The sequence below is a fragment of the Mangifera indica genome, chromosome 5 (genome assembly GCF_011075055.1).
Source record: "Mangifera indica cultivar Alphonso chromosome 5, CATAS_Mindica_2.1, whole genome shotgun sequence".
NCBI lineage: Eukaryota > Viridiplantae > Streptophyta > Magnoliopsida > Sapindales > Anacardiaceae > Mangifera > Mangifera indica.
The window spans coordinates 91,141-115,655 of record NC_058141.1 but is presented as its reverse complement, the minus strand read 5'-3'; the positions used below and the strand labels follow the sequence as shown (position 1 = coordinate 115,655).

At 34.0% G+C, this 24,515-nt stretch overlaps 1 protein-coding gene and 1 pseudogene across 3 annotated transcripts; both read left to right on the top strand.

The window, feature by feature from the left end:
• Positions 1 to 1,662: 1,662 nt before the first annotated feature.
• Positions 1,663 to 4,994, top strand: LOC123215660 (annotated as a pseudogene).
• A 4,821-nt stretch (positions 4,995 to 9,815) lies between these two features.
• On the top strand, positions 9,816 to 15,844 carry LOC123216920 (WD repeat-containing protein 26 homolog). 3 transcript variants are annotated; one of them, XM_044637581.1, is made up of 5 exons: positions 9,816 to 10,123; positions 11,195 to 12,020; positions 12,999 to 13,100; positions 14,075 to 14,704; positions 15,376 to 15,844. In XM_044637581.1, exons 2-5 carry the CDS (start codon positions 11,223 to 11,225, stop codon positions 15,595 to 15,597), a joined length of 1,752 nt encoding a protein of 583 aa, XP_044493516.1. In that variant the 5' UTR covers positions 9,816 to 10,123; positions 11,195 to 11,222; the 3' UTR covers positions 15,598 to 15,844. The 3 variants fall into 3 exon arrangements, with proteins under 3 accessions (XP_044493516.1, XP_044493515.1, XP_044493517.1); XM_044637580.1 differs by lacking the exon at positions 9,816 to 10,123 and adding an exon at positions 10,214 to 10,361; XM_044637582.1 differs by lacking the exon at positions 9,816 to 10,123 and adding an exon at positions 10,514 to 10,533.
• Positions 15,845 to 24,515: the final 8,671 nt, after the last annotated feature.

The following is a 24,515-nucleotide window of genomic DNA, read 5'->3' as shown; positions in this document are numbered from 1 at the left end:
CTGAGTGGTGATTGAAATGAAATCCCTTAAGATAGACAAAAACAATGAAGGTTCATATTAAAGTTAGATATGCTCTTGTAGTATTGTCTTAAATTTCACCTAATTCTGAGTTGCTGAACCAAAGTAAGCTTTGGACAAAAATCTTAAGCCTTTTGGCTCACTATTCTCTTGTTTAGAAGAGTAAAAGTAGATTCAAGTCAAGTCTAATTTGAATTAGATACAGTTTGAGCTTAGCTCGAGACCAAGTTAGACTCATTCTATTAGCAATGAGATTGTCAAAAAAGTTGTTAGAGAAGAAGAAAGATTATCAAAGATGAAAAATAAGAATCGTCACAGAAGATAAAAAGTTGATGCAAAAGATGCATTTGTTGACAAATTCGAGGTGACTCGATTTAGTTAAGCTGACTCAATTTGGCTAAACTAGCACAATTTGATCTCAAACTGAGAATACTCTTACTTAAACTTGATTTATTCAAATTTAATATTAATATGAGATTGAATCAACCCCCAAAAAGGAGTAGGATAAAAGCCAAAAAATAAATTACCTACCCTATAGTGGAACCTTTTTCTGTGCATAAATTATAGCAAAATGCGAAAATACCCAAATCAGAAGAGCAAACTGAACGAAATAACTTGATTTGGGTTTTAAGATAATCAACATATGACACTGCAAAAAAAAATTCAAATTAGACCACTTTTTCTAATATAATATAATAAATGAATGGTGAACTCGAAAGCATATAATTTGGTAGCTCCCCGTCTTTGTATAGAATTAAGAAGCTTCACAATTGAATACAAAGAACCTGACTTTCTTCATCATCTAAAGGCCAAAGGGCTATTTCCCACCTAAAGTATGCTATTATCTTAAGTTTCCACCCGTTAACTTTGAAAATTTTATTTACCAACCTATGGGCTATTGAAATTAACAGTTTAAAGGGCAAAATCATCATTTTATCTATAATATTAAAAATAAATTAAAATTTTATCTCTTTTTCCTCTCCTAACCCCTAAAAACTAACTATTTCTCCGTAGACCAAGTTTTAAAAAATAACATTCCCCCCCCCCCCCAAGGGTTTAGTTTTCAATCCCTGACATCAAATCTGATGACGAAGCTTTCTAGAGGCATCAACGTGCTCCAATGGTCTCTCTTCCCTCCTTTAGAATGTCAATCGATCGAGATCTGGCTTGTAAAGTTAAAGAGCTTTATTGGGAGATGAAACTCTTCATCTTCTCAGACAAAGACGACGACCTCTTTTTTGTCTAGGAAGACAATGAGTCTCATCTCTCAATGAAGCTCTTTTACTTTTCAGACCAGATCTCGATCGACCAGAGTTCTAGAGGAAGGAAGAGAGACTGTCGGAGTATGGTAATGCGTTGGGAAAGCTTCGTCGTCGGTGATAAAGTAGGATCTGACATCGAGGATTAAAAACTAAACCCTATAAGGGAAAATGTTTTTTTTTTAAACTTAGCCTAGAGAGAAATGGTTAGTTTTTAAGGGTTAAGGGGAAAAAGAAATAAACTTTTAAAGGGTTATAATTCTGTTAATTTTAATTGTTTATAGATGAGTAAATAAAATTTTTGAAGTTAATGGAAGAAACTTTGAGATAATCACCTACTTTGGGTGGGAATATGTCCCTTGGCCCAACTAAAAAAAAAAAACTTAAAACAAAAAACCTCCTTTTCTTTTCTCACATCAAACTTAACAATGATTCACTGGTCTATTTCGAAACCTTCAATCTCATTCTCAGTTCCCGTTAAAGCCCGATGCTACTCAAAGACCGACTCCGTTAATCCCCCATTACAACAAAAACAACACATGAGTCCGTTCACAGGGAGAGACCCCAATGTCAAGAACCCTGTGTGGTTGAGACAGAAAGCTCCTCAAGGAGAAAGGTTTCAACAAGTTAAAGAATCTCTTTCTTATTTGAAACTCAACACTGTGTGCGAGGAGGCTCAGTGTCCCAATAGTGGAGAGGTGCTTATCGCTCTTTTATTTATTTTTATATCTGGGTTTCTCTTTATTTCTTCATTGCAAAATGCTCCTAGTTCAATGACATGTTTATATTGATGTTCATGTTTAATTTTATGTTCGCTAAGTAACTAAATGGCTACTAAAATTCATTCATTCGTGTAATATTAACCTGGAAATATAGCAATTTGCTCCAGGGGAATTCAGAACCTTTTGTTGTTATGATTTAGGATTGAAATGATTGGACATTATATTGGGCAGTGTTGGAATGGAGGTGGTGATGGTACTGCAACTGCGACAACCATGGTACTTGGAGATACTTGCACCCGTGGATACAGATTTTGTGCTGTCAAAACAAGCAGAAACCCTGCACCACCTGGCCCTATGGAACCGGAAAACACTGCTAAGGCCATCGCAAGTTGGGGGTTCGTATTTAAAGTGTAATAGTAGTAAATGTTGTTCTTATTATAAAGAAAATGTAGGTTAAGTTATCCAATAATTGCTATAACATAACATAAATAACTCGTGTGCAACTTTAGCATCTTTCATGTGTACTGTTCTGGGGATGCACACTTTTGGAATAATGGTTTCTTAGGTTTACTACTATGAATATCTTGTCAATTACTTGAATTTGACTGTATCTGGTTCTTAGTTTCTTTTTCCGTGAGACTCAGAAACAGCAGTAAATTTTAGTTTATTTGGATTCCTATCTCTGGTTAAGTGGACATCTCTGGGTTGATTTTTTGAATTAGAAATACTTGGTACATATGCACTCTGCATACATTTTTTTGGTGTGTTGCTATTTGTTTCTGCAGGATTTGAAAATGTTGTGTGATTTTTTTTGTACAGTGGATTATATTGTTATAACAAGTGTAGATCGTGATGATATACCTAATGGCGGCAGTGGACATTTTGCTCAGACAGTCAAAGTTATGAAGGTCTGTATTTCTCTCTTGCTATATTATATTGTTTCTTTTTAATTTCAGGCTTCTAAGTTATATTTACTGTAGAAGATATTGGAATTTAAATAAAAAATTTGATTGAATTTTGTACAACCATTTTGCTGAAGCTCAAACCTGAGATCATGGTCAAGTGTTTAACTTCTGATTTCTGGGGTAAATTTACAGCTGTAGATACTCTTCTACACCCAGGTTTAGATGTCTTTGTTCACGGTATAGAAACAGTGATACTCTTGTACATGAATTGTCAGAGATCCCTGGGCTGGGTGAGTTTTGTTGAGAGGTGGTAATTATCTTTATATCATCATGCACCATTTATGTTCTGATAGTAGCTCTCTTCATCGTCTTCAACAATGCTGAACCTATTGATGATGCTAACAAAACATCTCCTTCATAGTATGAAATTTTCACTAAGCTTTTGTGCTTAAATTTATTTTACTTGAGCAAAATCAGATATATCATGGAACTATAACATTTCGCCTTATGTTTCAAGGACTGGAAAACCTACATTGTTAGCAAAATTTCACTTTTGAGCTTTAGAAAATCAACCAGTAAACAGATTGGATGTGAATTGTATTGATTCGATCTGTTAAGAACAATCTGATGTTATTTGGCTGTCTTTGGGGACAACACTGGGAAGAAGTTTGATAGGAGTGAGAAGTTGACCCTTCCCATACAACTTAATTCTACATTTCTGTCTTTTACACTATGCCTCCGCATGTGAACTTGTCCAGCTTCATATATGTTGATTTGGGGTTCTATTTGAAATGAAACAAGGGAAGTGTCTTCTGTGAACTTTTAGATGCACAAACTTAGCTTGCCTTGTAGGGTGGATCAATGAACTCAGTTAAGGGCTGGTGTTAATTAATACATATGCTTGCTTTTATTACTATTGCCCTATTGTGCATCATTTATAGTAACTGGTTATAAATTCTAATTCTATGTAGTTTGGTAATAAAGGCATGAACAAAGCTTATCGGTTTTGAGACAAGCAAAGTTAAGCAAAAATAGGATGATAACAAAACCTTCTTTAATGCTGGGTCTTGAAGAAACTGATGATGAGTTGAAGGAAGCAATGGCTGATTTAAGGGCTGTAGATGTTGATATTCTAACACTTGGACAGTATCTTCAGGTAAAGTTTATAAGCAAATATTCTGCACAAAATCATTCTGGATTAATCTGCTAATGGGGTAAATGAGATTGAGAATGATTTTCACTTGAACCCTGCTGACATTGAGACTTAGTTCAAATGAGATTAAGAATGCTTTTTACTCAAATCTGCCCATTTTCAGGTCTACCAGTATGGCTGAGCATAGTCATAGATCATATATTAAGCTGGCTGTGATCCTCCTTGTTCTACTGATGTTCCTAAGCTGTTTCAAGCTTAGTACTAGTGAGCCTTGTAGCATGGCTTATTTTCCAGTATTGTTGCTGTTGACTAATTGAACATCTGTTATATTCTTGCAGCCAACACCACTACATTTGACAGTCAAAGAGTATGTTACCCCAGAAATGTTTAATTTCTGGAAGGAATATGGGGAGTCTATTGGATTCCGTTATGTAGCCAGTGGCCCAATGGTAATCTTGGATAATTGTAATATTTTTGGATTTTGGTGGACATGGAAAACTGGATGGCATTAGTGTCTACAATCCATAATGTTTATCGGGCTAGATGTTGTAAACTTTGCTTAACATTACATAATCTTGCCCTTAACTTCCCCAATATATTCATTTTTCAGGTTCAATCCTCTTATAGGGCAGGGGAGGGGAGCTCTTTGTTAAGTCAATGGTAAAAGAAAGGGCTAAAGAAACTACTGCCATATCATAGTGGGTTTTGTTCATTGACTCTAGTCATGATATGGCAGTGATGGTCCTTGAACTCCAGCACCAAAGAACTGGATGGCATTAGTGTCTACAATCCAGGCTAGTGGTTGCAGTGATGGCCCTGCCCTTGATTCTTTTAGGATAAACTGCCTTAGCCATATCTGATATATAATCATTTAGCTGATTATTTATGTATGTTGCATTCCTTCGGTATGTTTAATGAAAACCTGTTTTATAGACAATCATTGGGAATCTTTGCTTTTCAATAATTTTTTAACATATCCACTGTATACACTTGGTTCTTTCAAAAACACTTCTGATACTTGTATGTGCAGGAAACTGAAATGTCATGAGATGGGGAAAAAATTACAAATAATTAATATAAGTTGATTCGAAATGGATCTCTTCTCCATGAATGTGGTCATTCCATTGAATGATTGATTAGAAAATATTCTTGAAGAAGAATATGAATAGCTGAAATTGAATATATTTGTGGAGCTTACAAAGGGGAATTTTTGGACAGTTTAGAATAGGAATTTGGCATTTCTAGCTTTTCAATGATCAGTGGTCTTTAACTCTGTACCAGTTTTGATTAGTGTTAAACTCTGGTATTCTTGTCTTCGTATTTGTACATAAAACAGAGAGCATAAACTAGTAAAAATAAAAAACAAAATCTATGAAAGCTTCAATTCTGCAATAGGTTTCTTGGACATGGAGAAAAACTGCGCGTGGACCTGTTGAAGTAAATGGACCTTGAACTTAGTTTGTTCTTCCTAAGATCAAGATGTTACGATGTCTAACAAGACCTTACGGATGGCTCTGGATTGGGACAGGGTCAAGCATTAACTTGATAATTTTACAAGAAAACAGTAAAGTAATTTACTCTAATTTGTAAAGCTATTAAAGGGATTGCATTTCTAGACAAACCACTAATAAATTTTTTTGAGCTGCATTTCTTGTGAGCATGATAAACACTGAAATGGGTATTTGTACATGATCTCAAATATGGTATTAGTGGTGGATTCTACCCAACCAAACTTGAATTAAAGAAGGATTAGCTCATTAAACTTGAGATCGTTGCTTCATTGTATTGAACCATTCTTCATAGGTGATTCTTTTTCTTCTCTAATATTACTATTTATCCACTTGAGCTAGCTCATGGTAGCTCTTATTCATACTTAGTTTAGCTCAAATCTATCTCTCTATGGCATCATACCATGCCACCCATTAACATAAATGGAAGGTACTATATTTTTAGAGAGTCAGTTATAATAGAAACATAATATTATTTATTGCTTTAATAATTCTTGAATTATTATTTAAGGATTGTTAAAGAAGCAATCTGTTTATAATTGAAAGATTCGTAAAAGATTAATGCGTGAAAAATAATATCTATAACTTAAAAGAGGTCTTAGACAAGGAGATCCTTTGTCTTTTTACGCATTTGTGATAGCAATGGATGTGTTGTCGAGACTACTTGAGAAGATGACTACGAAAAAAGAATTTGATTTCCATTGGCAATGTAAGGTGAGCAAAATCACTCACCTTCACTTTGCGGATGACTTAATTTTTTTTTGCAAAGCCATTATTAAGAGTGTTAAGTTGATAAAGGAAAACTTGTATTCTCTCCAAAAATGGTTCAATTACCAAGTTAATCATGCCAAGAGTAATATCTTCCTCTGGTGTTTCTAGTAAGGAGAAGACAAACATCTGTAACATTCTCAACTTTGAAGTGGGCAATCTTCCTTTCAAATATCCTAGGGTTCCTGTGGTTTCCACCAAGCTCACAAAAGAAAATTGCAAACCATTTCTTGAGAAAATTCTTGGGAGATTCACTTCTTGGAAGAGTAAATCTCTTACGTATGCGGGGAGAATAATGCTTATCAAGGTCATCCTCTTTAGCATTCAATTTTATTAGTCCTCTATTTTTATTATTCCTTCTAGGATTCTCAAAGAAATTGATGCAAATTTGAGAGCCTTTTTTTGGATGGGTATAGATTTAAATAATCATATAGCAAAGGTGGCATGGGATGAATTGTGTGTTCCTAAGGAGGAAAGGGGATTGGGACTTATGACTAGTAAAGAATGGAATAAGGCGGCTATTGCCAAGCACCTTTGGAAGCATGCTCAACCCAATAGCAACTCCATTTGGGTGAATTAGGTGAAGAAAAATCGGATTAGGAAGAAAAACATGTGGGAGGGCAAAGCGTTGGGTGATAGTCCTTGGTTTTGGAAGAAGCTCAAGAAACTTAGAGAAGAGGTTAGGGGAAAATCAAATACCTTATAGGCAATGGTCATAGCACCTCCTTGTGGTACGACAACTAGCACCCCTTTGGTTCGCTCCTTGAAAGATATGGAAACAATATTGTTTATGATTTGGGCCTTGGTATCCAAGCCAAGGTAAGTAATATTATTGAGGAGGGTCAATGGAATTGGCCTATGACAATCTCTAGGGAGTTGATGGAGTTAGAGTTAATATGACCACTAATCCTTTAGGTGGTGATGACAAGGTAGTTTGGACAGCTAACTCTATAGGGCACTTCTCCATAAAGTCGGCTTGGGATGAACTTTGTACACGGAAGACTAAAGTTAGTTGGTTTGGTTTGGTTTGATTTGATATAAGAAGAATATTCCTAGACACTTAATCATCCTTTGGTTAGCGATAAGGAGAGACTCAACATTAAAAACAAGCTTGTTAGATATGGTTTGATCAATAATGCAAATTGTGTTCTTTGTCATAATAGTGATGAGAACCTTGATCACCTCTTCTTCTAGTGTCCCCTTAGTAAGTTTATTTTGGGGAAAATCCTTGAGCTTAACATGTTGGGGTATAGATCCCAAGCTTGGGATGGATATTTGGACTCTTTGGCTGAGGATTGGGAAGGGGTTGACCTTGATAAAACCTTGGCAAAGTTAAGCTCGGGAGATATTGTTTATGCAATATAGAGAGAAAGGGACAATAAATGTTTTTTCCAGTCACACGCTAACAAAGGAGAGGATTGTAGAGAATATTAGAAGACTGATTAGAGATAAAGGTTCGGAGCTATCCAACTTCAAATTAACCATTAAAAATGCAATCATCGCAAAGAAGTGGGGACAACCAAGGAGTATTTTTAAGACTGATGAGTAAGAAGTTTATTATTCTCGGGAAGGCTAGCTGGTCAGCAAGGATGGATAGAGATGCTGCAAAGAAGGAAGTTGTTTATTACTAACATGGGTTTTATTTTGCAGGTCCACCCAATGGTGTTGTGCAACACAAGAGCTCCACTTTCCCTCTCCACAGTTCAATAAGGGAGATTCATCTACATTTTTATACTGTTCTACTGGAGGTTTTACAAGTCACTCAGACCTGGTTACGGCTTTATTGCTGGCCAAAAATGTTGCTTAGCTTGATAGGCATTCCCAGTTTCGAACTCAGATGGTCCTTACTCTGCTAAGGAATTTTTCAAGGATTTCCCAGTTCCAAGCTCAGATGGTCCTTACTCTGCAAAGGAATTTTCCCAGATTCTAAATTTTGCTTCCTATTCGCAGCAAGTATATTTCTCTGCAGTCTTGCCTTAGGAGTAGCTATCAGAAACAGATTTTGTCTCTTGGTCAGCAGGCATTACATTGGAGCAGCTCAGGGTGTCTGCTTGCTGCTGAACTATTGGCTTCACCTGCATGTTTCAGGCTTCTTCTTTTAGCCTAAAAGTCTATTCTGGCATCATCTCCCTCTCTTTCCAGGAAATCTGCCTGCTGAACTCTGCACTTTTGTTTATTTTTTCTGCTGCAGATTATTGCCTGCAAACTGATTGCTTTGTTGTTGTTCTTCATTAAATCTGTTGAAGATCTTTTGTTGGAACCTGCAGAAAGAGCAATTGTCCCACAAGCAGTCAGACTTCACACAGTTAGCTCTGGTTTTTTTGCCGGTCTACACAGTCCAGATTATCCTGCGAACAGGCTCTGCATTGGCTGGGAAATTTTAGCAAAACCAAACGGCCATTTTTTATTTGTACACTGCTAGCAACTTTGCATAAAATTGGCAGAATCACAGCCTTGGTCCTAGCTTTTCTGAGACCTGGAACCTATCCTCTTTGACATTGCATGCAGGAGACTCCTCTAGGATAAAGGCAGTTGATCCTTGCATTCCAAATAAGCAGATGACGCAGATTTATCCTGTGCTTGGAACTTGCTGGCCTTTTATGGCTCTTTGGAAAATAATGGCCTCTCTGCTGGTTCTTGGATGCTGGCCCTTAATGATAATAGAATTTCTTTCCTGATGAGCTAGGGAATCCAATCTAGGAGGTTTATGATTTGCTGGCTTTCAAAACTCTCTCTCTGTTGCTTCTTCAGATTACAAAGCCGCTGCTCCCCTTGCAACCATCTTCTGCTCTGTGATCTGCAGGGCAACACTGCCTGGAAATTCTGCCTAGAGTTCGGCAGTATGGATTTTCCCCAGATCTGGTTCTGCAATGCTTGCTTTCCTACTACTTATGTTTGCTACCCTACTACTTATGTTTGCTACAATTTCATCCAGCTCTACAAATTCAGGTTCAGGACCTGTTTCAATGGCTTGAGACCTCTTCTCAAGGGGTTACCAAGAGTGTGCAAATACTCATTTTTCTGGTCAGAGATCAAAGCTCCCTCATGGTGTCTGTCTGCTTTTCACACTCTTGGTATAGGCTGGTCACTTAGATCCTTGATGTAGATAATATTGTACTTCTTGTGCCCTACTGCCCTTTGCTAGCAAGTCTGTGTTTTGTTGTGTAAAGTTAAATATGTTTACCTATTGTTTTATCCCCTTTTTGAACTTAGATAAACCTTCGAGAAAAATTGATTTTAGGTTCTTTAATTTGTAATGATATAGGTTAGGTCTTTTAGTTATCATCGTGTCCTATTAGACCTGGTGTGTTTTATTTGTTCTCAAATCTTTTTGTAAGCTCAGTGTTTTCTATTACTTCAAAAAAACCAAAAAAAAAAACCTTAAAATATTGAAAAGTTGTCCCTCTAAAATTTGCTTACCCGAAAGGAAAAAAAAAACCTTAAAATATAGAAAAGTTGTCGCTTGTTAGAAATCTCCTTATGAAAACACTCCATAACTCCAAGGTTCGTGTATGATGTTTCTCCAAGATCATCCATGACTTGTTTGACCGGAGTTGACTGAAGGGTAAATATCGTGATTAGAAAATAGAGAGGAGATTCAATTCAAAGTCTAAATAAGGAGGTTCATGAGGTGCTTCCATTTACCAGCACGCCAAGGAAAATATAGAAAGAAAGAAACCCCCCCAATTTGAGATTGAGAATTTTACTGGTTAAATATACAAGTAAGAAAAATGATAAATTCAAAGTGAGATGCGTGGTGGACAGACTCAATTCAGTCACATGGACATGGGTAAGCCTAACCAAATCTATCCTCTTCTGACTCTAAAATTTATTTACCATAAAATTTTCATCATTTGTTTATTATTGCTTTGTTACTGTTGTCAAACACACGTTACATTTGTATATAGCTTTCTTTCTTTCGGTGGCGAGGCATTACTTTTTGGTCATAATAAGAATAATAGCAATCATCTTCTTCTTCTTGTTCATGTTTGCTTCTTTCTCTTTCTCTTTACGCATTCTCTTTCTGGGTATTTCTTCTTGCTCTCATTTCTCTTCTTTTTGATCAAATTCATGCCTTGCTTTCTTGATTTGCTTCATGGGTTTCTTTCTTTTTAAATTATTACGTGCTGCCGTTGTTGTTTTGGGCAATTTTGTGTTTAGCATTTCTTGTATTATGTGTTATGTTGCTTTGTTATCAATGTGAGATGGATCTTGTTTGTTATCCTTAAATTATGTAATTTTAGCTGCTAATTGTTAGTATTTAATTGTGAAAGCTGATTAATTGTAAACTTCATGACTGCAGTTTCAAGAAGTTTTTAACTTGAGGGTCACCTTTCTTTTCTGTTTTTCGTTTCATTTTTTTATGGAGAAGTTCAAGTTGAGAAATGATAAGGCACTCTCAGTACTGCATAAAAGCATGACCACTGGCATTAATAACTCTTTTTTAGATTTTACAATGTGATACAATTCTTGTTACAATGTTAGCCCGTATCATGTTCTTCTTTTCAGTTGCTTCATAACGATTGTATGGTTATGTGCTTTGAACCACTTTTATCTCTGATGGAGAAGGATTGTTCTTTGTATTAATATTTTACATTTTGTTGCCAAGTTTTCTCATTTTACATTTTTTCACTTTTTGACACATATAGCTTATACGTCATATTTTTTGTGTTACTAAAATTTTGGTCTTCTTGGGTTCTATTGTTTCTTGGTGCTCACTTATACATTTCCTGCACTTTGCCAGACCTTCCCTCTGGCTATCTTTTGTATCAATATGAGTTTCTTTTATGTGTTTTTTATTGTAATGGCTGTGAGAATATGCATCCTCTTTACACACTTTAATTCTTTTTGCTCCTTGCAGAGTATTTATGGGTTGATTTAGACATTTCATGGGAATTAAAGAAGATATTGAACCACCCTTGAAACGTGTGAAAGGGCCCTTAGGAGAATCAAAGAGTTTGTCCAAAGACTCATCTGTCACACAATCTTTAGCTTGCCCTTTGGGAGACAAGATGGCCTGGCCCTTAACCTCCCAAGGGTATGAAGAAACGATAGGTGAAAAAGGCATCATCAAAAAATCAGAATTCGTCAAAATCATAACTAGGGCATTGTACTCACTTGGTTATGATAAGAGTGGGGCCCTTCTAGAGGAAGAATCAGGAATATCGTTGCGCTCATCAGTCGTAAATTTGTTCATGCAGAAAGTGATGGGTAGAGAGTGGGATGAAAGTGTGGCCACATTGCATATGATTGGTATATCAGATGAAATGACTGTAAAATCTATGTCTTTCTTGATATTGGAACAGAAGTTTCTAGAGCTTCTACAAATGGAAAAAGTCAGTGCTGCCTTAAATACTTTAAGAAATGAGATTGTGCCTCTCCAAATCAATATGAGCCGAGTGCATGAGCTTGCGGCCTGCATTATTTCTTTTTCCGAGTCTTCAATGCTTGGAGTCTCTTATCGAGATACTGATGGAGCAAAGCCAAGGTCAATATTATTGGCAAAATTGCAAAAGTTACTTCCTGCTTCGGTCATGATTCCTGAAAAAAGACTAGTGCATCTTGTTGAAAATGCTCTTGATGTACAACGAGGTTCCTGTTCATTTCATAATATATTGGATAGCAATCTGTCTTTATACTCAGATCACCAGTGTGGTAGAAACCAGATTCCTTCCCAAACTTTGCAGGTCAGAGTGTCTCTCGGAGCCCCATATCAGTTTAATGTTTCTTTTTTTATTTATTTTTTATAAATGGCATTAGAGTCTTGGCATTTTCTTTCTCTATGTTGTAGAGGTATAACTAATTGCTGATTGCTGATTGCCCAAGAGTTTCAATTTTTATTGACTTTTACAAGTCATTGTTTTTTATCAACTTACTTTAATTGTTCATATATCATTTCCATACTGGTGTAAGAAGCTCTGATCTCATACACAATTGAGATGTTTTTCTTTTGGCTAAGGAAGAATGGTGCTTCATCTGGATTAATCAGGCTCTTGTTTGCTTGGGGATATTAAGTTTACTTAGGTATATATAGGACTTCAGTCATCATCCTCTTCTTAGCTCTTCGTCCATAGCATAATGGTGAGGATTATTTCTGCAAATTGATGAAAATTTTCAAAGGTCCAGTAGATGGCTCTTCTGTGCACTAGATCGTATGTTGTACTAGAGGGAACAGAATTTTCAAAGATGCGGGCCTTTGTACTGAATGTGCAATTTTTCTCTTATGAAAGCAATGCTTAGTGCTTCCTTCTTCTGCTCCTGTTTGGCTTTTGTGACTTAAAGCATTCTAGGGAATTGAGAAGTGATCTATGTTTGTTGGAAGGCAAAATATTACACTTGACTAAGTATGTTGCTAAGAATAAAAAATTGAGGCGAGAGTTGTGAGACTATCAGTGTTTAAATGGTGAACTGGTTGGATGATGGGATGCAAAAAAGTCTTAATATGATTAGCTACTGCCAGTAATTCGAGGGGAACCTTATTGGAAGGGGCTAAGATAAAGAGATGTATTGTTTTCCTCACTATTTCACTATCTTCTAACTATCATGTGTCATGGTGTCTCTTACTCTACAAAAAATTAATGGACTGAATATTAGCTATCATAGATTTTTCCATTATTTCTTTTACCAAGGCTAATGTGAAATATTCTGTTGTACAAATGGAACAGATACTGGAAGAACACACTGATGAAGTTTGGTTTTTGCAATTTTCACATGATGGGAAATATTTGGCATCATCGTCAAAGGATCAGTCAGCAATTATATGGGAGGTAAGTTCTCTCTATGATTATTGGCTTGTTGTCGGTGGCATGGACTTCTACCTTCCATGTTCTTTTTCCTCAATTAAACAGTGCTAACATTTTGGAACTTGCCAATATGAGCACATTATCAATAACTAAGTGCTCCATTTCCCGTCTTGAGGGAGCCTATTAAATATTATATAGAAGGGTCAAATATAATAAAGTATCGGAAGTGTGGAGACGAAGAAAATTTCTTAGCAGATTTAAGTAAATCTATTATCTTGAGTGAAATATATGGGTAGTTGTATAGCATCAACAAATATCATAAATGCGGTGGTGTTATCTATCCCTTGGAGCTCTCTTCTACCTGGCTTCTTTTATGAAAACTATTCCTCTTTAGCTCAAACCATCTTCTAGCTGACTAGGCCTATTTAAACTCTGCTGAGCATTTCACTGCATCTGGGGAGATTAAAACTGTAAACTCTGAGGACACTCCTCAACTTGATCTTAAGTAGGTTTTGCTGGATCTAAGACATTGTGCTATATTACCATATGGCTCTTTATTTTAGTTGAATTGCCATTAACAAGATTTTTTTTAATCTAGCTTTATGGTGTCCTTGGGATGATTTATATGATGTTAGTATTTGATGGTGAGACATGTTTGCATGGGTTTTTTGGATACCCACATGGAGAACTTGAAATGTTGAAATATTGGGTAATGATGTGATAAAATTCTCACTATAGACGTACATAGTTTCAGCGTAACCGTATGACAACAATAGATCTTGAGTATAATTGACCAGAGATGTCCTGAATTTTCTAATTGTGCTGACTGTTTTATCTCTAGGATACCAGGGAATAGCAAATTATATTGCCAGCAACAGATCATAACAAGCCAAAGATGTTCTTCTATGTTGCTATTGTTCTCTGCCAAAACACTAGTTTTTTCAATATAACTTCGAACTTTTCTCCACTCATGAACTGAAAAGTTCCTCATTTTTTAGGTTAAAGATGATGGTCAGGTGTTAATAAAACATAAACTAAGTGGACACCATAAACCGGTGTTGACCATTTCCTGGAGTCCTGATGACCACCAAGTTCTGACCTGTGGACAGGAGGAGGTTATCAGACGTTGGGATGTTTTTTCTGGGGAGTGTCTTCATGTTTATGAAAAAACTGGCGTTGGCTTGATTTCCTGTGGATGGTTTCCTGATGGTAAAGGGATTTTTGCTGGCATGACTGACAGAAGCATCTGCCTGTGGGATTTGGATGGGAAAGAGCTGGACTGTTGGAAAGGGCAGAAGACACTTAGGATATCAGACATGGCTATAACGGATGATGGAAAGAAGATCATAGGCATATGTAGAGAAACAGCTATTCTTTTACTTGACAGGGAAGCTAACTTTGAGACATGTATTGAAGAGGAGGAAGTGATTACTTCATTTTTATTATCAAAAGACAATAAGTTCTTGCTGGTTAATCTTATAAACCAAGAAATTCATCTGTGGAGCATAGAAGGTGATCCAAAGGTTGTGTCAAAGTACAAGGGTCACAAACGTGCCCGATTTGTTATCAGATCTTGTTTTGGTGGATTTGGGCAAGCATTCATCGCTAGTGGGAGTGAGGATTCACAGGTACCTTTTACCCCCCTGCATAAAACCCAAATTATATGACGAGAAATGGTTGAAGTGAAGTGAATATAATGGTGTATGACCTTTTGTAAGTTCAACATGTACCCAAAAAAAGTGTTAAACACATTGTTTTCTCAAATTATTATTACCTGTGTCCCTGTCCTTCAATTTGTGATATTGTCTAGGTGTCAATGCCTCAATGCTATTTCTTGAAATGAATCCTTTAGCATATAATATTTATTTCATGTGCAAAACAGTTAAACAGTAGCTTGTTCTTAAAGAATTATGAGGCTTGCCTGAATTATTATCCTAAATAGAAATTATATGCTTACTGTCTTAGAGGGGATGGCAACATAGAGGGTATAAAATTCTATGATGCCAAGAAATCTCCCCACAGCTGTCTGGCTGATTCAGGAGGTAGGTAATTTGTATTGGCGCTGGATTATGCGAAAATGACAAATGGGGTTTAGTTAACTCAAGAATTAGCAGCAGCTATCTAAATCATAAACTGCGCCTTCCCCCTCCCTCTTGCTGTCTCTGACACCACAATGCACCTATGCATACAGTTGCTCACTCTTGTTGGTTTCTTGCTGTAAAATATTTTGATATGCTTGTCTTTTTCTGTCAGGGAGAGGGTTGTGGGTTTAAATTTAGGTTTGCCATTTCTTTTCCAGGTGTACATATGGCTTAGATGCTCTGGAGAACTCATATTGGCCTTGCCTGGGCATTCTGGATCAGTTAATTGTGTAAGCTGGAATCCAGCAAATCTTCACATGTTGGCCTCTGCCAGTGATGATTTTACAATTCGAATATGGGGTCTGGATCACTTCAAAATGAAGCACAGGGACCAGGGCAATGGTGTCATTGGCTATTGCAATGGAAGCAGTTGCAAGTAACATTTGCTATACTTTTAAAATTCCTTGGAAGTTATCAGACATTAATGTTCTTCTTTAGTTCGTTAACACTTGTGTAAATTCTTCAATCATTTGCTTTTGTTCTTTGCATCCATGGTAGACAAAAAGCAAGTCATTAATGCGGCTGCTGTCTGCCAACTCTTGGATCTCGCTCTACTTATTTTCTGCCTGTATGCGTATGGGTCCTAATTTCTTCACACAAAATATATTGCCCTACTTAAGCTTGTCAGGACATTTTTCCTTTAAAGTTCCCATCATTATCGTAAGCTATATTAAGCTCACCTACATCTATGTTATATGAAGGTTACATAACACTAACATTCTTGTTAAAAGATCATATGTTGGTCATTTTAGTTTCCCTATCAAAAAAAAATCTAAGCTCTTTTCTTTCTGTATTAATTTTGAATAATGTTATATATACAAATTTTGTATAAAACTTTATACAAAACCAATGATATGTTATTATATAATTGGATAGTTGAAAATTGAAAATAAAATAATGTTTAATCATATCGTGACACATCGTTGATTGTGCGTATAGTTTTATTGATTAATTTTCATGTAGAAGTTCAACAAATGTCTTGCTTATTTCCATCCAATCACAATGAAAACCAGCCCTTGAACCCATTACCTTGAAGATATGTCTACCATAAGGGAAAATTCAAGAGCTAGTAATGTCTTGCTTATTTCCTACACCTTGGATCTTTCAAGAAAGTTATTCCAGAGCGTTCCTTTCAAGAGGCATTTACCATATAGCTAAGTATAAGAGGACATTCAGTGTTTCATGAATTTATCTTTATTGGGTAACAACCTTTCATTATAGTCTTAATGTTGGGCCTTGTAACCTAAATACATTGAGTTTAAAAGTTTACAGAATATTTAATCACTATTTTCTTATCATTTCACTTTGTCAAGAATGAATATATTCAGAGATGTTATAAATTGTTCTCTTAACATCAAGTAAATAACTTTTGGTAAGAGTTATATATCTTAAATGAAGCTCTCGACTCTTGTCAATGATTGATACAATATTTTGTTTTTGTTTAATTATGACTTTAATATGAAGTTTTGAGGGTATTTTAACACTACACTTGATATCTTTACAAAGATGACATGAGAAAAAGAAAAGAAATTATACGACATTCATTTGAATTGGCATAAACTTTTTTGTCTTTCGATATTAAGAACACGGGAGAGAAGAGTTTCATGCTCTATGATGCCAAAAGCAAAAAGCTTAATTTGTGACTGTTGTCAGTACAAACATCTTTCATGCGCTAGCTTCCACATTGGTAGTCAATTTCCCTTGAAATTTTGTTGAAAAGATTCATATTAACTTGGTTTAACCTTTAGCTCCCAAAGATCTCTTCACGAATTCTTGTGAAATTACAAGGAAATCCCATGTGATTGCTCTCTTTAATGAAGAATTCTAAGTGATTAAATTGTGTATGAGAAGTTGGTCACTCAAGCCTATATAGACTATAACTGAACAGTTAATAAAGGTCAATTAGAAGAGAAAAGATTTTAACTGTGCACTAGTCAGCCGGAATATACTGAAAGCAACTGTGCCTAACATCATCAATGCATGATATACTTGAATATAATTCTTCATTGCAGCATTTCATTTAAAATGGGATTCAGGGAGCATTAATTACCCATTCCTGCTTGAAGACATCTAATGAATCACGCATTGCCTCACCAAAGTTTCTACAAAATTTTAAAGAACAAACTCCGCCAGAGACTTTTGTGTTTCGGTTAACTACAGTCACAAAGCCTCCTTAATGCCGAAGGTCCTAGCTGTGTTCCTTGCAGTGTCATATTCGTTGAGCTCAACCAACATTTTCTTCAACCGATGAGCAATTCCCCGACTCATTTTCAGTCACACCGGCCAAAAGCTTCTTCTCGAGAGTCTTTCCTAATGACAGCATGTAATCAACCAACGGTTGCAACTTCTTGTTGCGGCTTCCTCTGACGCTTGAACCAATCCACATCCCCGACAAAGATGCCACAATTTTTTCAGTTCTCCTGATTGCATCATGAACAGTTGATGTGATGCTACGTACTTGCAGCGAAACTTTCCTACACAAAAGCTCATCAAGGACAAGCTCTTCTAGGATTGGCAATGCCAGGATTTCTTTCCACGAGCAGATATTTCTCATCAAACGAACAGACAACCCAAACTGGTATGCTGCAATCCGTGCTGCATTGGGAACAGCATTCATTAAAAGAGGGCTCCATGTAGGGACTGTAAGGTTAGAAACAGCTTCAGCCAGACGGGTACGAATAGCAAGTAGTAAATCCGCTAGTGCCTCACTCGAAGTAGGAATATAGGCAACAACCAAGCTGGTAGCAGAAACAGCATTCTTTGTTTCTTGTGTACTAAGCATGTCCCAGCAGCGAGAAATTTTGTGGTGCAGAATTGGAAGTGCAACCTTTTCCACGAGTGTAGGAACCAGGTTAGCATCAGCATCATCGGGGGCAAAATCTTTCCCATCTTCCGGCAAACCATAATTGAATAGTAAGGAAAGCCATTTAATATCCGAGAAATCAGCATCATCATGCAGTGGATCCCACTTTAAGAGTTCCAACCTTATATATTGTAACATCCAAAACTAACCTAAGTATATAATAAAATTTAGAAATTTTTTAACCAAAATAACGGCTTGACAATTTTTCTTTTTCTTTTTCTTTAATCTCAAAACATTATAACAAAAATAATTGTTCTCAGTTAACCTTTTTTTACTCTCTATTTCTCAATTGTTAAACAGTCGCTCATACTCTATATCAAAATCTAATCTGCAAAAAGTTAATAACAAGGACGTGAGCCATCAACTCAATAAGTAGAAATTAAATGAAAATATACACGCAAAAACATTTAATTCAAATACTGACAAAAACGGTCAAATGAAATTAGATATTTAAGTATATAAAATAATATATAAATACTAAAATATATCTAAACTTTTTATAAATCAGTTTTAAGTTTAAAATATTATATATGAATCTTGAGTAAAAAAATATTATATATCAATATCAAGTAAAGGAATAACATATATCAATCTCAAGTAAAAAATATCATATATGAATCTTAAGTAAAAAAAATATTATATATCAATCTCGAGTAAAGAACTAGTACATATTAATATCAAGTTGAAAATATTTTTTAGATTCATGTCACATAGTGTTATCTGTACTCCCGATGACTCGATCAAAATTTTAGAATCAAATATCACTTGTAATCCAAGTGATCTGGCCAAAATTTAGAAGTGTGCATAATCAAATAGATAATCTAATTAGACCAAACTTATAGTTTTAGAGTTCAGAGCAGATATTCACAGATTACGAATAATAAGTCAAAACCATATACATATAAAGTTTCATATCATAAAAACACCATAAGTAATTTTGTTTTGATTACTACCAAAATAAATTTGTGAATCATGTTTAAGTAAATAAAATCTAGGTAAAACAAAAATGTGTATAGAAATATTTTATAACTCCCAAAAGTCATTTCATATAAACAAAACAAAATATTTGTATCATATAATTTTCAAAAACACTTATACCCAAATAAAATATCTATATATCTTACGAAATATTTGTATAAATTTTTAGTTTAAAAGAAACATTTACAAAAATATATTATAATTTACAAAAAACCTTTATATACATATAAAATGACATATTTGTATAGCTTACAAAAATATTTATATAAATCTTTTGGTTTAAAAGAAATGTTTACAAAAATATTTTTTTCCTTGATGAAAACATTTGTATATAAATAAAACAAAATATTTATATAACTTACGAAAACATTTATATATAAACAAAACGAATTATTCATATAACTCATGAAAACATTTATATATGTACAAAAACGAAATATTCATATAACTTATGAATTTATATATAAATAAAACGAACTATTCATATAGCTTACGAAAACATTTATATATATACAAAACGAAATATTTATATAACTTACAAAAGTATTTATATATAAATAAAATGAAATATTTATATAAGTTACAAAAACATTTGTATGAATGTTTGGGTTTAATAGAGAACGTGTATAAAATATTATATAGTTTATGAAAACCATAATTTTCAGATTTGACTATTATTTCCAAACATATAACATTTATATGCATATAAAAAGAATAGTTTCTACTTACCTCGATTAAGAGCAAAACTCCACACAACTCTTATATGTTTTCAAGCTACCACGCAAAACCTGCTTGGGTTTCCAACCACAGTTAATGAATTCAACTTGTATCAATAACTCTTAGAAATCCTTTTAGATTCCATTAAAAGACCTCAATTCAAACCTGATTTCACAAATTCTAAAGGTGCGCAAATGAACAATCCTACACCCAACTAACACATGTCTACATTGTACAACCTTTGTTCTAAGAATTTTATAAATTTTTATATAAATTGAAATATTACAAAAATTGGCAAGGACAACGAAGACATATAAATAGTTTACCAGAAAAATATTTAGCTTAAAGGGGTATAAAAACTTCTTGAAAAATTAATTTCTACCACAGCTAAAGAACACTATCAACAGTTTTTAAGTTTGATAGCTCAAGCTTCTAATAATTTTATAAAATTCTATATAAATCAAAAAAATATGAAAGTTTTCAAAAATAAACTTAACATATCGATGGTTTAAATAAAAAAATATTATCATGAAAATAATTTTAAAAGCCTAGGTAAAACGAATTTCTTTAATAAATCACTAACACTGTTAAAATTTTTCCAGATTTGACACACAATTTTATAACAATTTTAATAAATATTATATAATTTGTAAAATTGTGAAAATTTCTAGAAGTAAACTATTCATGCTAATTTATTTATAAAAAATATTCAAGTAAAAAAAAAAATACAGAAAGATCTAGAAATTAAATTGTTTTCACAAGTCATAGACTTTACAATAGAAATTTCAGATTTAACACTCAATTTTATAACAATTTTCATAAATCATATGTAATTAGTAAAATTACAAAAATTTACATACTAGAACTAGACATACTCATTTATATATAAAAAAAATTCAAATTGAAAATATTTAATAAAACTATACAAATACTAAATTCTTTTACAAATTACAAACTCTATAAAAAAAATTTTAGGTTTAATACTTTAGGATTCGAGCTAATTTTATGCTATTTTTTATAACTTATAAAATCAAAGAAAATTCATAAAATTCTTAATAATACTTTGTACCATCTTAAATGAAATTTTCCAAAATTTTAAAATACTCTAAGCTAGCAATTTAAATTCACAAAATTAGTATATAAGCAAAATACTAAAAATTCCAGATTTTTATAAAATTTAGTTAATATAAAAAATAACATAGAATAAAATATATATGAAAAATTATTATTAATAAATAAATACCTTAAAGGGTAACATAAAAATTATCAATAAAAATCCAAAAATAATATATATTTTCTTTTGTTTATTTTACAAACTAATATACTATTATCATAGAACAAATAATGTATAATGCAAACTAGGGCATGTTCTACCCTAAAATAGCACAATTGAATTGCAATTCTTAAAAACAAAACCCTAATCCTCAAATCAGAATTCATTTATATATCAAAATAAATGAAAATATTGAGAATTACCTTAGTATGAGAAATTATTTCAGCAGAACTATTTCACTATTTCAATCCCTTTTTTCCAATAATTTTTTTTTTTAAACTAACACTCACAATCTCTCTTTACTCTTCCAGAATGTTTGAGTTGGAGGAAAGAAAATATTTTTTCTAAGTAAGTTTCAAAGAGGTCACTTAATCTCTCATTTATGAAAAATATTATGCTCCTCCTAATCAATTAAAAAAAATATCTTAAAAAATATTTCCACCTTACTTTATCCCCTTTTTAAAATTTAAACTTACTTTGTCTCTTTTAAAAAATTCAAACTTACCTTAAAATAAACTTATCCTATTCCAAATATTTAATATAATAATAACAATATTAATAATAAAAATAATTACCGGATAGTACATTAAATAAATTGCTAATGAAGCACTAACAACTTGCTACTATACATTTGATGTGGGTGGTTGAAGTAGAGGCTAAAGTCAAGTGTATGAGCTACAAGTCAGTAAGTATGAAGCAGTCTCTAAGTGGCTAGAATTGCAGTTGTTGTTAGAGAAGTATGGAGATGTTTTTGTATAACTAAAAGGACTTCCTTCAGAGAGACTACAGGACCATCAGATTGCCCTTAATAAGGGTTCTTAACCGATGAATTTAAGGCCTTATTGTTATGGGGGGATGCAGAAGGATATTTTAGAGAAAATAGTGAAAGAAATTATGGACTTTGGGGTTATTAGAAACAACAATAACCCATATGGAAGCCCTATGGTTCTTATGAAGAAAAACAATGGCTCATAGAGGATGTGTATAGATTATAGGGCTTTAAATCAGTCCACTGTGAAAGATAGGTTTCCCATCCCATTGATTGAAGAATTGCTTGATGAGTTAAGTGGTGCAGTGGTTTTTTTTAAGGTGGATATGAGATCCAAGTATTGGCAAATCTGTATGAATTCTTCTTCTATTGCAAAAACTACCTTCAAAACCCATGAAGGTCACTATGAGTTTTTGATAATGCTTTTTAGCCTTACCAATGCTCCATCAACCTTGCAACATATCATGAATCATGTCTTCAGGCCTCATCTTTGCAAGTTTATTCTCGTTTTTTTATGACATTTTGGTATACAGCCACAACAAAGATAAGTACCTACACCACTTGGAGATTGTATTGTAGCTACTGGAAGCTAACAATCTTAATGCTAAATGTAGCAAATGTGTCTTTGGGACTGCTCATGTGGATTACTTGGGCTATATAATCATTGCAAATAAGGTGCACACTAATCTAGCTAAGGTTCAAGCCATTTAGGATTGGTTTGTACCTAAGAGTTTGAAGTAACTTAAGGGGTTTCTTGGCCTCTCTAGTTATTATGGACACTTCATCAAGGGGTATGAAACTCTTGCTAAAACTCTCACTGACCTTCTTAAGAAGGATTCATTCACTTGGTCTAAAGATGCTCAAGTTGTGTTTGAGAAGCTTAAATTCTGCCTCAGTAATCCTATTTTGGCTTTTCTAGACATGTTAAAAGAGTTCCTTATTGAAAGTGATGCTTCCAATAAGGGAATGGGCATTGTCCTCATACAGGATAGTCATCTAAACACCTATATATAAGTAAGATTTGTCACCAAGGAATTAGCTGCTTTCGGCTTATGAAAAAGAGATATTGGTGATTCTTTTTTGCAATTAGGAAATGGGAACATTACTTTTGGAATCAACATTTTGTTATATGCACTAACCACTAAAGCCTTAAATACTTGTTGGAATAGAAATTAACGATGCCTTCACAATAAGCTTGGATGGTGAAACTGATGCAGTTTGATTCCGAAATTAAGGGAAAAGAACAATTTACCACCTAAGTTTTGTTTAAATGACAAATATATATCAATGATAGATGAAAAACCTAAATACCCACCTAAGTTTTAATCTATTAGGACACACTCACAAATTCTCTGTTAGAGTTTAGGGATAAATTCATCATTTTATCAGTAATATTAAAATAAAGCCAAAAGACTATTTTCCACCTAAAATATGTTGTTTTTCCAAGTTTTCCCCCTTTAACTTTGAAAATCTCAAATACTTACTTATAACTTATTAAATTTAACGATAGTAAGAGTAAAATTGTCATTTTATCTATAATATTAAAAATAAACTAAAATATAATATCCTTTTCCTCCTCTAAACTTTGAAAACTAAAAGTTTTCCCCCAACCGAAGTTTTAAAAAATGACAGTTTTTCCTAGGGTTAGTTTTCGGATCTCTAACGCTAAATCTAGGAATATTGTCGGCCATATCTCTTTCTTAAAGTTTTCTCTCCTTTCAACGGTCTCTCTCCATCTATTTAGATGCCCATTCGACATCGATTTTTGTCTGGAAAATGAAGGGCTTCGTTAGGGAAGACGAAGATTGATGTCGAATAGACGTCTAAATGGATGGAGAAAGACTGTTGGAGGGAGAAGAAGCTTTGAGAGGGCTAGATGACCGATAATGGCATCAAATTTAACATCAGAGATCTGAAAACTAAACTCTATGGGGAAACTATCATCTTTTAAAACTTTGGTTGGGGAAACTTTTAGTTTTTAAAATTTAGGAGGGAAAAAAGAGATAAAATTTTAAAGGGTTAGGGTTTCGTTAATTTTAACTACTTATGGGTGGGTATTTCAGATTTTCAAAGTTAAAGGAGGGATATTTAGGAAAATAACATACTTTAGGTGGGAAATAGTCCTTTGGCCTTAAAATAATTAAAATTATATCTCATTTTCTCCCTTAGTTTAAAAAACTAATATTTTCCTTCTGAATTAAGCTTCGAAAAATTCACTTTTCTCTCTTAAAATCCAACCGCCTTCTTCAATGAACAACCAACCAATGATAGAGGAATAAGACAGAGTCGTCTAGAGGACAACCTGTGGATGATGATAGTCATACAAGGATGACGACTATTAGCTAGATTTAGAATCTAGACAACGCTTTATCGTCTAGATCTTTACATTGGATGGCGCTTCATTATCCAGACTGGATAACAAGCATCATCCAGCAAGGACAACGCTAGTTGTTTACAACCAACCATATTGGCTATCGATGGTCGGAGAGAGGAGTGAAAAAAAATTAGGGATTTGAGAGAAAAAAATCACTTTTCAAAGTTCAAGTATGAGGGTTAAATGTTAACTTTTAAAACCTAAGGGAAAAAATAAAATAAAATAATATATTTTTTAATATTATTGTTAAATAATGGTTTTACGCTTGTATTTAATGAAAAATTTAACGACAATTTTGGAATGGGCGGGTGTTTAGGTTTTTCA

What these genes read in the sequence shown, in the direction of transcription:
- LOC123216920 (XM_044637581.1), top strand. Translation starts at nt 11,223, where the DNA reads ATGGGAATTAAAGAAGATATTGAACCACCCTTGAAACGTGTGAAAGGG. An exon ending in TTCCTTCCCAAACTTTGCAG is followed by an intron (nt 12,021 to 12,998) that starts GTCAGAGTGTCT and finishes CAAATGGAACAG; the next exon opens with ATACTGGAAGAACACACTGA. An exon ending in AGTCAGCAATTATATGGGAG is followed by an intron (nt 13,101 to 14,074) that starts GTAAGTTCTCTC and finishes CTCATTTTTTAG; the next exon opens with GTTAAAGATGATGGTCAGGT.